Below are 14,122 nucleotides of genomic sequence, written 5' to 3' on the forward strand. Positions count from 1 at the left end.
TCACACAATTGTATGTGATGCCCCTCAACAGGAAAACCCTGGTGGAGACACTTGCCCGAGAGAACCAAGAAGCAAACGTATGTCCTAAATTCCATCCACCTGACCTTCAGATCAAAAGGTCCCATCCCAGTAAGACTCGAACATCGAAACCTGTGCCTTCAGAGATGCTCGGAGACTTTCCAATAAAAATCACCTGATACCACAAAATTCATTCACTATCACCACCATTAAAAACCCAGTATTTACTCCTAGCCAGCAAAACTCTTTACCTTCCATTAAAGGCACTAGCGTCCCTACAGGATGAAGACGAGACAATTTACCTCAGGTTTACCTCAACAAAAGGAGAACATTCCGTGGAATTGTCACACACAAAGAATCAGACGCCACGTTCTCCTCCAGAAAACTAGAAAACACCCCACCCTCCCCACCAGTGGTGTTCCTCAGACGGTCGTCATGAGTTTCAGCGAGCCGGACCGGAAGCGGAGGATTTTCTTCTTGAGGTTATGCGAAGCCTTAATCTTGACAAAGGTTTTCGTGGGGTTGCTGTGGAGGTCTGGGGCTGTGACCGCCTGGATGGGGAGGGTCTGGACAAACTGGGACCAGATCAAGCCCCCGCTTTCTTCGGAGTCACTGGAGCTCGTGCTGTCGCCCGCAAACTCCCCCTCGCTCACGCTGGACTCGCTGTCCCCGAAGCAGTTGGTTGTGTAGTTGCTGCGCTCGTCCTCGCTGGTGTCCAGCACGGTGGAGTGGAAGAGCGACTCGCACTCGGCCGAGTACTCCGAGTCGCTGGCCACGTACGCGTAGGGGCTGGCGTAGGGCAGCGGCACGGCGGCGGGGTACAGCCCCACGTGCTCGCGCCGGCCGCGCCGCGACCTCCGCAGGGCCTCTTCCAGGGAGACCTCGGCGGCCGAGCGCCAGCGCCGCGAGTCGGTTCGCTTGTGCTTGGGCTTGGCCACCAGCGCCTCCCGGCCGTGGCCGTGCGCCCTGCCCCCGGCCCTGTGGCCGGCACCCGGCGGCCGGCTGGGGAGACCGGCGTCCGCCTGGCCGCCCCCGCCCTTCCTCCCCCGGGACGAGGCCTTCCTGAGTTTCTTATTTGTATCCGCGTCGTCGGGGAACCGGCACTTCTTGCCGGCGGCGCGGTTCTTCTCCCTCACGGGGGGCAGCGCGCTGTCGGGCCCGTGGAGGGCCAGGGCGCCCCGGTGCTTCGGGGCCGAGCCCCGCAGGGCGGCCGCGGTCCGGGCGCCGCGGTGGGGGCGGCCGCCCGCGGCCTGCGGGCCCGGGACCGACGGCGCCTTCGCCGGGGGCCCTTCCTCCAGGCTCTGAGAAGAGGAGCCCTCGCTCTTGAAATCCAGCGCCGGCCGCTCTTCCACGGCGAAAGCGGAAGACAGCAGCGCAGCCGGGCCAGGAAGGGGCGCTGCTGGAGGGGCAGGCGGCAGGCCGCCTTTCGGGGACAGCTTTTTCAGTGGCTGGACGACTTTGTTCTCCTGCGGCGGCGCGGGGCCCCTCCCGGGGCTCTCCTTTGGGGAGGCGGCTAGGACCTGAATGCCGTCTTTGGGGGACTCCCCTGTCACAGCGGTGGGACACCGAGCGTGTTCCTGGGAGGCGGCCTTGGCATTTTTGGGCAGATGCTTACTTGGAAGTTCAGTGGCAGCGCCTGGCGAGCAGCCCTCCGGCGGGGACAACCTCTTGCTTTCCACTTGTTCTGCCTTTGATTCTTTTGACCACGGCTTCAGTGGGGAGAATGTCCCATTGTCCAAAGAGGGGATTCCGCCAGAGGGCAAAAGCACCTGTTTAGAATTCTTAAGGTTCCCGCTGTTGCCCTGTGAGACACCCCCAGTCACTCTGACACAGACGCTCCCATTCCTCAGAAGCCCTTTTGTGGGGTCAGCATTCACACTGGTTCTTGGTTTGTTGGTCCTTACAGGGTGTGTTTTTTTCTGGACCAGGCTCAGAATGTAGCCATCCATTTTCTTACTGGATGATGGATGGGGAGCAGACCACAAACTGCTTGGAGCTGGTAAGGAAGTGTCTGTCTTGATGGCGTCCAGCTCAGATCCCACACAAATGTCACTGGCATGGTTACCAAGCCTCTCCTCTTCCCTCAGAGGGTTGCCCGTCAGGCAAAGGAGAAACATTGGGCTCTGCACCGCCACGGCATGAAGAGGACTGGGATAGCGATACACATCATTCCCGTTTTTAGACACCAGATCACACTGGTACTTGGGATTCACATCTGCAATGATACCAAGGGAATTAAATTGTGATGTGGATTGGGAATGGCAAACTGCCCCCGAGGCCTGGTCTTCACAGTGGCCTTCTTTATATTCCAACCATCCTATGAGATCTGAAAGACATTTAAAGGTACACTCTGAAGAAGTGAATTGGTCAGCGCCAGCTTGACGCAGGCCAATTTCTATGAAAACGAATTCAGATAGAGAATGCTAAAGAGTCCACAACTATTCCTAGAAGCTACTATACTCTTTTACATACAGTCCATACTACTGGATGAGGGAAGAAAGATTTAACAAAGAAATGTGTAGCAAGAAATGATACATCCTCAGCCGTTAAAAATATTTTTAAACTACTGAATAATATGGGGAAAATCCTTTAAAGTTTAGTGAAAATCATGATATAATACCAGACTATGATTATAATTTTATTGGCTGTATACATGCAAAAGAGAAAAGTCTTAGATGAAGCACACCAAGATGCCGATGGTAGCACTGCAGTGTAGAAAGCAAGGGAGATTTACTGCATTTCCTATTTTCTAAATTTTCAGTAAGTATGCACTGCACTTATAACTAGGAAAAAAAACATTTTTTGAATCATTCTTTCTCTGGGCTACTCTACCCTCCGTATTCTATTCCTGGTTTCCTTTTGAAATACTGCAGATAAACTGTACTTTCTGAGAGCCTTCTCCTCATTTTCTTTTTTTTTAGACCTACTACTTAATGACATATGTTTGGTATAATTGTCAACTGGAAATTCAAAGAAACTGATCAAATTTCAATGGAGACTAACCAAATATAAATAATAATCACCTTATACTTTCAATAGTGACACTAAAAAAGAATATTTTTAAATAGGAAGGGATTCTTGATAAGGTTTTAAAAGATTGAGTTGTAGTATTAATGCATAAATTTTCCACATCTCAAAAATGTAGATGCCAAAATACAATGAAATCAAGCTTTCTTGCTTAATTAAATGACTTTGATGTCTTACCTTGGTGACTATTCTAAATAGCAAGTGCCTTTAATGAACTTCAGCTAAGGAAAATCAAAGTTTTTATCACTAATATATCCCGTATTATATTTACTCAAATATTAAAAACCCACTATGTGCCAGAGTCTATGTAAATTGCTTAATTTAAGGGAAAGCTCCATGACCTTCAATGATAATTAGCAGTCCTGGGGAAAAATACATTCTGGACCCAGAAATGCTATGATTCATTTGTAAAGAAAAGATTATTATAAAGTAAAAGTGCTGTGTCCCTACCCCCTCCACCTCCACTCCTAATAAATAGCTAATTGTAAGAAATGGAAACCTTTCTACCTAATATCGTTGCCCATCCCTCTTCCTCCACTACTCTATCTTCACCCTACATTTAAGCACTGCCCTACATTTACCTACACTTTACCATTCTGTCCCTGTTCCCTACTTAGAGTTAAGGAACAAGACAGACCTCTCAGTCCCCAAGGCCCAGTACAACTGTCTCAATTATGTGAAGATGTGGCATTTGGGAGATGGGGGGTCTGTCTTCAAGGAAAACCTATACCAAAGCGCCTTTGATGGGTTTTAAAGTTTCCCTCTGAAACCAGATCTGCAGAGTGAAGGGGAGCAATTACCAATGAACTTGAGGCCTACACACTCTAGATAACACAGATTTGTGCTTCCCCAAATGATTGCTGCTGACAGCACACAGTACAAACACAAAGAAACCAGCCAGTTAGCGGCCTCAGTTGTGTGGCATTACGTTTGCATTGCTCAGATCTCGAAAATTCAGCCTTTCCACCGAAGTGGAGGACACAGACCAACCGAGAGTGCAATGACTTGTGCACCTACAGCTCCTCTCCATGTTTTCTCTGCTCTTCTGAGGAACCACAATAAAGCAGAACTACGCAAGGAGTCCCAAGTTTCAGCAACAACTCTGCCATTCAGCAAATGAGGAGCCTCTGACAAACTCTTTTTATAAAACCAAATTCCTCCTCTGTTCAGTGAGAAGGTCGAACACAGCAATTTCTGAATTCCCTGGGTGTGGTGGAAAAAACTTGGACCTGGCAGTTAGTCCCGAGCGTGAATCCTGCCTCTGCCACTCACTAGCTATATAACCTTAAACAATTAACCTAACCTCACTGGACCTCATTTTTCTGAGACATAAAATGGAGCTAACGATACCTGCATACCCTGCAGAACTACTGGGAGGATTCAGAGGAGATAAATGTATGCAGAGCATTCGGTACAGTGTGTGACATACAGTGGAAATGCAGAAACTCTTCCAATACCAACAACAGCATGACTCTCTCTGGAGGTCACTGCAAGGATAACCCAAAATGGGTAACAGTGGCACATGGCCCAGGGGAATCTCACCCCACCCACCTGCTAGAAGAAAAGACAGCTGCCATCGTGCAAGACACTGTAGAGAACCTGGAGGGGCCACTGCTCCCTGAAGTGCCAATCAGTCTGACATACATTTAACTTAGTGTAAGTTTGAGCTTTAAATGATTACAAGAAGAAAAAAACATCCAAAGTGGTTTTCAAGAGAAAATGCAAACAAGTTAAACTAACGGCAAAGGCTCACAAACAGAGCCCAAGATCTGTAATATTGGGACAGGATTTCTAAAGATAAGCTATCTTGCCACCATCAGCTAACTGGTCCCCAAAGAGGACTTGAATAGTGGTCATCGTGGTTCTAGATCAACTATGTCATGAAATGTAACACGTTGATGAAATTCTCTGACCTTCTGTTTTTCTATCAATAGAAGGGGTTGAAGCTAGATAATCTTTAGGGGCCTTTGACCCCTTCCAATTAAAAATGTCTATCAAGGGACACCGGGGTGGCTCAGTCATTAAGCATCTGCCTTTGGCTCAGGTCATGATCCCAGGGTCCTGGGATTGAGCCCCACATCGGGCTCCCTGCTCGGCGGGAAGCCTGCTTCTCCTTCTCCCACTCCCCCTGCTTGTGTTCCCTCTCTCGCTGTCTCTCTCTCTGTCAAATAAATAAATAAAATCTTAAAAAAAAAAAATGTCTATCAATGCTAAAAAGGCTTACCTGCATATTTGGGGCAACCATCGGAGATCGTCAAGGTTGCCTCCAAGGGGCTGCAAAAGCAGGTACTGGAATGACAACTGGATAAACACTCACTGAAGACCGAGTTAGAGGAATTGGAAAGGGATCCTGAAGCCCCATCACTCAGCTCATAAAACCCTACAAATAAAAACACCATTTGGAACTAAGATCATGTCAAGCAATAGTACACATTTGTGCTTAAAAGGAAAAGGGTTAATCAACTAGGAAAGGTAGGAAAGGGAGGTTTTGGTGGGGGGGGTCAATTTTGGTTCACTGGATTTAGCATTGTGACTGTATGGTTTTATTTCAAGCGATTCTGAGGAAAAGGCAAAAAGCCCATATCTATGGATACATTTCAAAGTTACTCTCACCCTCAAATCGACCGCCCTCCTTGACCCCACCTTTAAAGATGGGCAAGGAAAGAGACTTAGATCTGTCAAAGCCTCAACTTTATCATGAATGTCTCAGAAGGAATAATTTGAAGAAAAAAACAAATCTATTTAAGGAGCCAAATGGCTTAAAAGGGGGAAAAAAAAAAAAAAAACTTTTGAAGTGGTCTCAGGAAGTTGAAGTGTGACTAATTTTCTAGCCCAGTTCTGACTTTCTCAAGTTTCAAAGGAGGACTGCTCTTCCAGAAATTTGAATAGAAGCTTTTATTTTTAAACTCAGGGGACTCCAGTCAGATCAATCTCATTATTAAAAATTTTGTCATCTGGTTTTATTTCCCTCTCATACAACTGAATGGCAGACTGCTTTTTTTTTTTTTTTTAATTCTCTCTGCCCTAGAAACAAACTCCATTGCCATTTGCAGGTCTGGGAATGCTAAACCCAGGGGGCTGAAGTAGAACTTGAGTGCAGAATTCTGTCCTTGTGCTCACACACTCACCTGAGCTGGGCCGACTGTCTGTCTCCAGGTGCTCTTCAGATGTCTTTTCTACATCTAGTCTCAGGTCACTTATCTGCTTGTCAAGTTCTTGCAACTGATTCAACAAACCAGCATCTCTTCTCCTCAAACAATTCTGATTAGGAAGAAACACAGAAAGGAAAAATGAACACATTTTTGGTCACAAAGAACCAGAAAGCCTGCTCTTAGTATTCAGATTACCATTTGAAGAGTTCACTAAATCTTCCAAAACCAAAATTTTACTGGATGACCTGAAATTTAAAAAAAAAAAAACAAACTTCAAGAATATTTCCTATGTTTCGTTTCACTTTCTTAGATTTTGTGGTGCTATAAAGTTTCTCCATAAAAACAGGACTTGCTTTTTGTATAAACGAATATATACAAACTCGCTTTTTATAGGTAAGGATAAGAAAAGCTTTTTTTTTTAAATTTTTTTAAAAAGACTTTATTTATTTGACAGAAAGAGAGACAGCAAGAGAGGAAACACGAGCAGGGGGAGTGGGAGAGGAAGAAGCTGGCTTCGTGCGGAGCAGGGAGCCCGATGTGGGGCCCGATGTGGGGCCCGATGTGGGGCTCGATCCCAGGACCCCGGGATCATGACCCAAGCCGAAGGCAGACGCTTAAGGACTGAGCCACCCAGGCGCCCCAGAAAAGGAGGTTTTTTTTAACCCTCTGCGTACAACCAATTTTTTACAAAATCATACTTCACAGTAGACTCTTTAATTTGAAGTCAGGGTGTAAGATATTTCCTACAATATACTCTACTCTTACTTAGGTGAGATTTTCTGGCCGAATGTCCCACAGAGTTTTGTTTTCTATTAGTTGCTTTGTGGGGTTTAATCAGTCTTAGGGCCTTTGAAAGTGAGAAACTAATACTAATAGCCAGTGCCAAGTATAATGTGAGCTGGCAAAATCCAAAACCCTCAAGGGAAGGTCCATCAAGATTTGAATTCAACTCGGGTTTCCAAAGGTGACAGATCTGTAGTGCTAACTCACACCGCCACCTAGTGCTTCCTACTGCTGGGAAAGCAAAAGAACTAAAAAGGCATCTGGTTCAAATCATGAATGCCAAGTCTACAAATGAAAAGAGTGCCACAAACACTGACTGGACTGAAATTCTCCTGACATGCTGCCTTGCATGAGGAGAATGTGGCAACAGGAATGTGCCACTCACAATCTTGAAACTCGTGAAGAGAAAAAGGTGCTATCGTACAAGACTGCATAAAATGTCAATGACTAGGCATAACCGGCAAGAATTGACTCAAATCCATGTTACACATGAATCTGGTCTGCTACCAAAAAAAAAAACAGTAAAATGCCAAAAAGGTAGTGCACAAACCAGGATACATCTTTAAAAAAATAGATGCATAGGAATATTATTCCTCCTGTCTGACTTTTGATTTAAAAATCTTGTAGACAAAACCATATATGCATGTTTGCTAGAATGAGTTTCTTCAGGAAAAATGAACCAAAGTAAAAGCACTTTGATGCTGGAGAGAAAAAGGGAGAGAGGAGAGAGAAAAATTATCTGAAAAGAGATAATACAAGAAACCCCTTGACAAATAACTACATGGCATCACCTGTGTTCACTATTGTAGGAGGGACATTATCTAGCATGTGTCTAGTTTCAGACAGTATCACATGGTCAGAAAAAGATTTTTTTCCTCTCTGTTTTCAAAACTACATTTTTGAGGTCACCATAACAAAGCTGCCGCCATTATTCTGAGGCGGGGTCAAAAGCTGTTCATCAATACATTAAGCGCCAAAGTTCTTTTTCTTCCCCATTAATGCAGATAGCACAGAATGACTGAGACACTGACGGAAATCCAGTAAGATAAATGTTGCCTAAGAGCAGGTTCTCTCTCTCCCACCTCCACCACCGGTCACATAAAATACGAGAGGACGGGGCACTCTCCCCAGCCAAATTTCTATCATTTGCGTGTTTTCGCTGCCTCATACAAAGGGCTTCTATTTGAAATCAAGCAGCAGCCCAGGCAAAAGCTGGCAGGCCGAGAGCCCTGGGAGGGGCAGGGCTCCCTACGTGCGCTTCCGCGAAATCGTAAAATTCAGCCTTGGACAGTTAACCTCGCCACAAGCCCCCTCCTCGGCTTTTGTCCCCTCTCGGCGGGAGGACACGAAGCTCAGAGCTCCAAATGAAATGGTTATTTTAAAGGAGGGTTTGCAAACATTCGGGGAGAGGGCGTTGCATTCGTCCAACTAGAGAGGTTGAAGGTTACAACCAGACGACTCCAAGAACCCCGAAGGCAGCGCCAGGAGGGGAGCGCTGCCACCCCCTCCCGGCAATCCGCGCGGGGTCGCCAGCCCCTCACCTGACACAAAGCGGGCACACGCCAGAAACGCGTGGGCGCCGGCGGCCCACGCAGGAATGGGGGTCCCGGAACCGGGAGAGTCCCCCCAGCCGGAGGCACCCTCGCGCCCACCCCCAGACCACCTGACGAATCCCAGCCCCTGTGCAGGGACAGCCGTGCCCCTACCTCCAGGCACGACCTACCAATTGCTTCCGCAGCAGCAAGATATTCTCCTCCAAGAACTTCTCCTCCAGGCGGCTGCGTTGCGCCGCCTCCGCCGGCAGCTCCCCAGCGCGGGGCGCAGCGACTCCCGAGCCCCCGGCGCCACGCAGGGCGCCCCGAACCAGCAGCTCTTGGCGCTGGCGCAGGTACTCCAGCTCCGCCAGCCCGGCCAGCGTGGCCTCCTGCCGCTCCCGGGTGCGCTGCCGCTCCGTGTCCGCCTCGCCCTTCTCCCGCCAGCGCCCCTCGGGCTCCCCCGCGCGCTGCTCGCCCCGGGCCGGCGCCTGCGGCTCCAGCTCCCTCGCCGTCCCGGCCGCACTCGGCTTCATGGCCCCCACCCTCGCAGCGAGCACCCGTCACCGCAGCCGGGCCGCCCGGGCGGAGGAGCGGGCGCTAGGGCTGCGGCCGAGGGCTCATGCCGCCCTGAGACGGGGCACGGCGACGGGGCGACAGCCAGAGACGCTCAGGACCCGCTCGCGGCCGCGGGCTGCCGCCGTCCGGGGTCGGGCGGCGCCGTCCGCTGTCGCCGCGCGTCCCTCGCCGCGGCCCCGCAGCTGATAACGCCCTGCCCGGCGCTACGTCACGCGCGGCGGCCCGGCAAACCCCCGCCTGGCGCCCGCCTCCCCGCGCCGGCCCCTCCGCGCCGAGGCCCGCTCCCCCAGGCTTCCCCCTTTTCTGTCAGGGGCGCCGCTGGCGCTCAGCGCCGGCCTCCTCCGCGCTCGGCCCTCCCCGCTCCTCCCTCTCTCCTCCCCCGCTCTTCCCGCGGGCCTCCTGGCCCCCTTTTCGGGTTTACTGCACCCAATTTTTGCCTCGCTCCTTATTGGTTCTTTTGCCTCGCACAAAGCAAGGGGCGAGCGCCTCGAGTCCCAGCATCCTGTTACAGTCGGCCTCGCAGGCAGGGTCGCGAGGGGACGCAGCAGTTGGGCTCCCCAGAGAACTTTCTGAAACTCGACCGACTTGCAGCACACAATCTTAACCCTTTCCCCCACGTCCACTGTTCACATCCACTCACACCGATTTAGGTTTCCTTCACCTTGCCGAGCAAGGTACTCAGCGTGTATGCCAAGACAATTTCTGTGGGTTTGGTTTCTTTGACTCCGCTTTGTGGAGGCAAGCGATACCAAAGCACAGTGCAATGTTGCTCTAAAACTGTCTCACTCTTAGTTCTGTGGCTGTTGTATGTATGTATGTATGTATGTATGTATTGAAGGCATATAAAATTAGGCGAGAGGAATGTCGCTGTAAAGCAAGCAAACGGTTGCATCAATTCTTTTACCAGCCCGGGGTTTAATGCTGGCGCGCGCGTTTTTGTTGGAGTTTTTTATTGTTGTTATTTGCTATCTTGAAGAGCTCTGACTCTGAAACCAGACTGTCTGAATGTGAATTCTGTTCCAGCTTTGACTAGCTGTGCAAACAAGTTACTTCGCTTCTCTATGCCTCTCTTTCCCCAACGGTAAAATGGAGCCACTAGCAGACTATGCCCGTTGTAAGAATTATAGTAATATACGGTATATAATATGGCGGGGCGAGGGTGAGCGTTTACAAAGTGGCAGGCATATAGATGGTCAGGATTATAGGAGTTGTGGCTTTTTGTTTTCTTCTAGAGGGACCTATAAACTTTCCCCCCAAAGTGCCATTTGTAGCATGGTCACCTCTGCTTGGGACACTAGTCACAGGGAGTCTTGGTGGGATAGAGGTTTGGAAGCGCCACTAGCTGGCTTGTCTGTGGAAAAGCACCAGATCTGTTTTAAAAATCAATACATCAAAGAGCCTCAGAAATTAAATTCAACAAGTCACGATCTGCTAAAGTTCAAGCAAAGTGTTGTGTAAAGGAATGCATCCTTGATCATTATATCAGACTCTTACACCTTACACCTTTGCCTGGCTGCCCTTTCTACCCTGTGTGGTTTAGCCTTTCCTCCAAGATCAGTTCACTTCCCTCCTCTGAACTCCAGATAACTGTATGAATATGTGATTCTTACCAAATGCTATTTGTTTGGTTTTGGTTATTTATCTGGTTGTGTACACACGTATCTATGTATGTAGGTGTTTATGTGTATTTCTTCTCTCCAATTACCTTATAAACGTTCCTTGAAGGCAGAGACTGTTTTAATACCCTCTTTAGTATTACTGTACTCAAAACAGTGCCTTGCAAGCATTCAACTGATGATCTCTAGAGACTCAAGAAAATGTAGGTTGGTTGTAAATTGTTTTTACATTAACATACTTTCTAACTAAATAATAGTACCCATCCCTTGCCACACTCCATTGACCTCCCCATTGCTGTCCCTCACAGACATAAAACAAACTCTAACAACAATCATGATTCATGATCAACAAGATTGTGTGTTACATCTAAAAACAGAATTATGTTCAAGTGTTCATCAGCATACAAAATCAATTCTATTCGGGTCACCTCTTCTTTATGCTTACTGTGTGCCAAACAATTCACTTAGTAACACAGGAATTAATTTTCCCCCATAACTATAGTAAAGCACTGAAGGTACTGAAGAATAATGACAGATCCCGCATAGTAAAGGCCACTCACCCATGTCCTCTATCATTGTCTCATTCTATTAATTTCTAAGCAAGCCTCTTGCTTTCTAGCTCCGAATTAGATTGCTTCTGGCTTGGTGGAGTCTATTATTGTGGCCTGGGTTATGTCACACATCTACAACTATATTTATAGAGTTGAGGGGGGGAGAAAAGCTGAAACATGTTTTACACACTACTAATAAATCTTGTTAAAGTGGACAGACAAATCACTATGTCTCCAAGTCTCTCCCCCACCCCATCTCCCCTCCCCTCCCCACCAAATGCCACTTGGAGCTGGCTCATTAGTCCAAAGCAAACCATTTGCCATAACAGCTTGTACATCTCCATGAGAAAGTGTTCCCAGCAAGTTTAAATATTAAAATTAATGTATTCAAATGGTTCCACCAGCAAAATGGTCACAAATAGGAAAAAAAGGTTATGCTTTCCAAACTATCCATTACCCATTAATAAATAATGCTGTTCATTCACATGCCAATTAAAACAAACTCGGGCTGTCAAGTGAAATTAGAAGCAAGGAGCTCAATGCTGTAATTGTGGGGTTTTTTGTTTGTTTGTTTTTTTCAGGAAAACTCCCAATGTCGTCAGATTAAGTATAACTAGTTGGGTTGCCCCTCTTCTCTTCTTTACTCAACAGCTAAATTTTCTCCTCTCCCATCAAGTCCTGGCTTTCCTTTCCCCCTTTGATTCTTTGTTTTGGTTGCAGGTATTCCAGAGGCAGTTGAAGGTAATCACCCACAGCTCATTGCTCCCTTCTGTTGCCAACAGGATCTCACTTCCCCCTACTGTTTTGATTTTTCTTTCTCTACTTTTTAGAGCAGGTGCTGGTGCTTCTTCCTCCGCTGATGCTACTTTGTTATCTCCTTTCCAGTATTAGTTCAGCCCTAGGTAATTCTTCTGCTTCCACCCCCTCACTGAAGCCTCTGTTTCGGTTTCGCAGAAAAGCTGTTAATCCACACTCAGAAAGTGGTGGCACTAAAGATGGAGTGGATCTGCTGCCTGGAGAATCTGGAGAGTAAGATAAAGTTGCTAACATGAAAAAAAGTCTTGACTGAATATATCGTAGTTGGGTAGCTTATGCTTCAGAGCATTTCCTGGGCAGATCCGAGAAGGGTCCGAGATCACACAGTCTGACCCCTTGCCCTTGGGCAGAACAGCTCCCACCAGCACCCCCACTAAAGTCTGAGTAGCAGTCTATAATACCTCATCCAGCAGTGAACATTCTACTGCAGCCAGGCAAAGTAAGGAGCATCAGTTGCAAGTTTTGCTATAGAGAAAAGCAACAAAATGATGCCTTGCAGCTTTTATGGCCAAACAAACACAAATGATGTAATTGGGAAAAGCTGTCTCCAAATAGGAGGAAAAAAAATAAAGGGCAATCCTTTGAGTTGGGGTGATGACCACCATTCGAGGGTTTGGGATCAAAGCTCCAGCCAGACATCAAAGCCCATTTGAGTCTAATGCCAAAAGAGCCACAGTGAATTAAAATTCATATATAAACTAATTATAGCTTGACCCCACAATCAGGCTTCAGTGAGCACATAGGGGAAAGAAAGCAGACATTGAAACAAAAGATCAAGAAAAAGAAAAGTTGGTAGCAAAACTGGGCAACATCATGGCCCTGACCACTTTAAAAATCTTTTGAGGGCAGAGGGGAATAAGGGAATGGTGGTGGAAACAGCAAGCTTTTGACAATGCTGGTCTTGTTTGCAAGACTATGAAACAGCTCTTTCCACCCTCATTGACTTGTGCACAACCACACACTTTCTCATTCCTGGAAGAAAAGGTTATCTGTTAACTGTTTTAGCATTGTTATAAAGGTTTCCAGTCACCAGGTTTCTGCTGAAGAAGCCCTAGATGATTCCATGAAGTTTGGGGGTGAGTTCTTCAGGAAGCTCAGCTTCCTTATACAGCGCGCCCTGAGTTCCAAACACTCACGCTGGGAGTGATTTGCATTCCCCTGGCCTTCATCACTGATGTCTCCACCAACCTCAGACGTCAGTCGCCTAGCTCTGCCATTTACAGATGGAAGGTGCCTCATAGCAGGTGTCCAAATACCCTAGAACATGCTCTGGTACTAATCCCACAAAACTACTTCATTCCCCGGGCCAAACTGAAAACTGTTTCAGAGACAAGTGGTCACTTTAAACAATTGTATTTGGTAGATTTTGCCTTTACTCTGCTTTGTTGGGACTGGTCCCTAAATATTTGAAATTCTCCATCTCATGAACTAGCAAACTATTACAAATCTAATTTGATAATCCACAGAACATATTCAATCATGCTTATTTGTAGATAAGCATTAGTGATTTCTTAAAATAATAATCTAATTATAACCTGAGTCTCTTGCATGAGAGAAGAAAACTTTAAAGCAGGCATTCCCATAAGATAAAAACAAATATGTACCATCATCATTGCTTTGCACCTCTTTAAGTGACCATTCATTTATTCAACAGATAGGTATTGCCTTTCCAATACATGACAGGTACTGGGGAATACAGTGATGAACAAATCAGACTCAATCCCTACCTTTATGAAGCTTATGATCTAGGAGGGAAACTGGCACTAATTAAATAATTACATACATATACCTATGATATTTATATTCAAATATATATACATATTTCCATATATTGTTCTAAAATATAGAATATATGGAAGATACGTTTCCATATATATTTCTAAATATACAGATATTTCCAAATTTATAAAAAATTCCAAATTGTGAAACAACTATCACAATTTGCAAAATGATATTTTCAAAGCAGACATATGCTATGATTATATCTAAAAAGTCATACTCGAGTCACAAAAAATTATGACATTTATAAAAAATGATTTTTACTTTTT

General features: G+C 46.6%; 1 protein-coding gene across 2 annotated transcripts; it reads right to left on the reverse strand.

Annotated features, from left to right (window-relative positions):
* Positions 1-414: 414 nt before the first annotated feature.
* Positions 415-9,048, reverse strand: DACT1 (dishevelled binding antagonist of beta catenin 1). Of its 2 annotated transcripts, none has more exons than XM_021701508.1 (4): positions 8,704-9,048; positions 6,174-6,306; positions 5,270-5,425; positions 415-2,233 (listed from the first exon to the last, which is right to left on the reverse strand). In XM_021701508.1, exons 1-4 carry the CDS (start codon positions 9,046-9,048, stop codon positions 441-443), a joined length of 2,427 nt encoding a protein of 808 aa, XP_021557183.1. In that variant the 3' UTR covers positions 415-440. The 2 variants fall into 2 exon arrangements, with proteins under 2 accessions (XP_021557183.1, XP_044774141.1); XM_044918206.1 differs by having other exon boundaries at positions 415-2,344.
* Positions 9,049-14,122: the final 5,074 nt, after the last annotated feature.

This window comes from Neomonachus schauinslandi, chromosome 9 (assembly GCF_002201575.2).
Source record: "Neomonachus schauinslandi chromosome 9, ASM220157v2, whole genome shotgun sequence".
Classification (NCBI taxonomy): domain Eukaryota; kingdom Metazoa; phylum Chordata; class Mammalia; order Carnivora; family Phocidae; genus Neomonachus; species Neomonachus schauinslandi.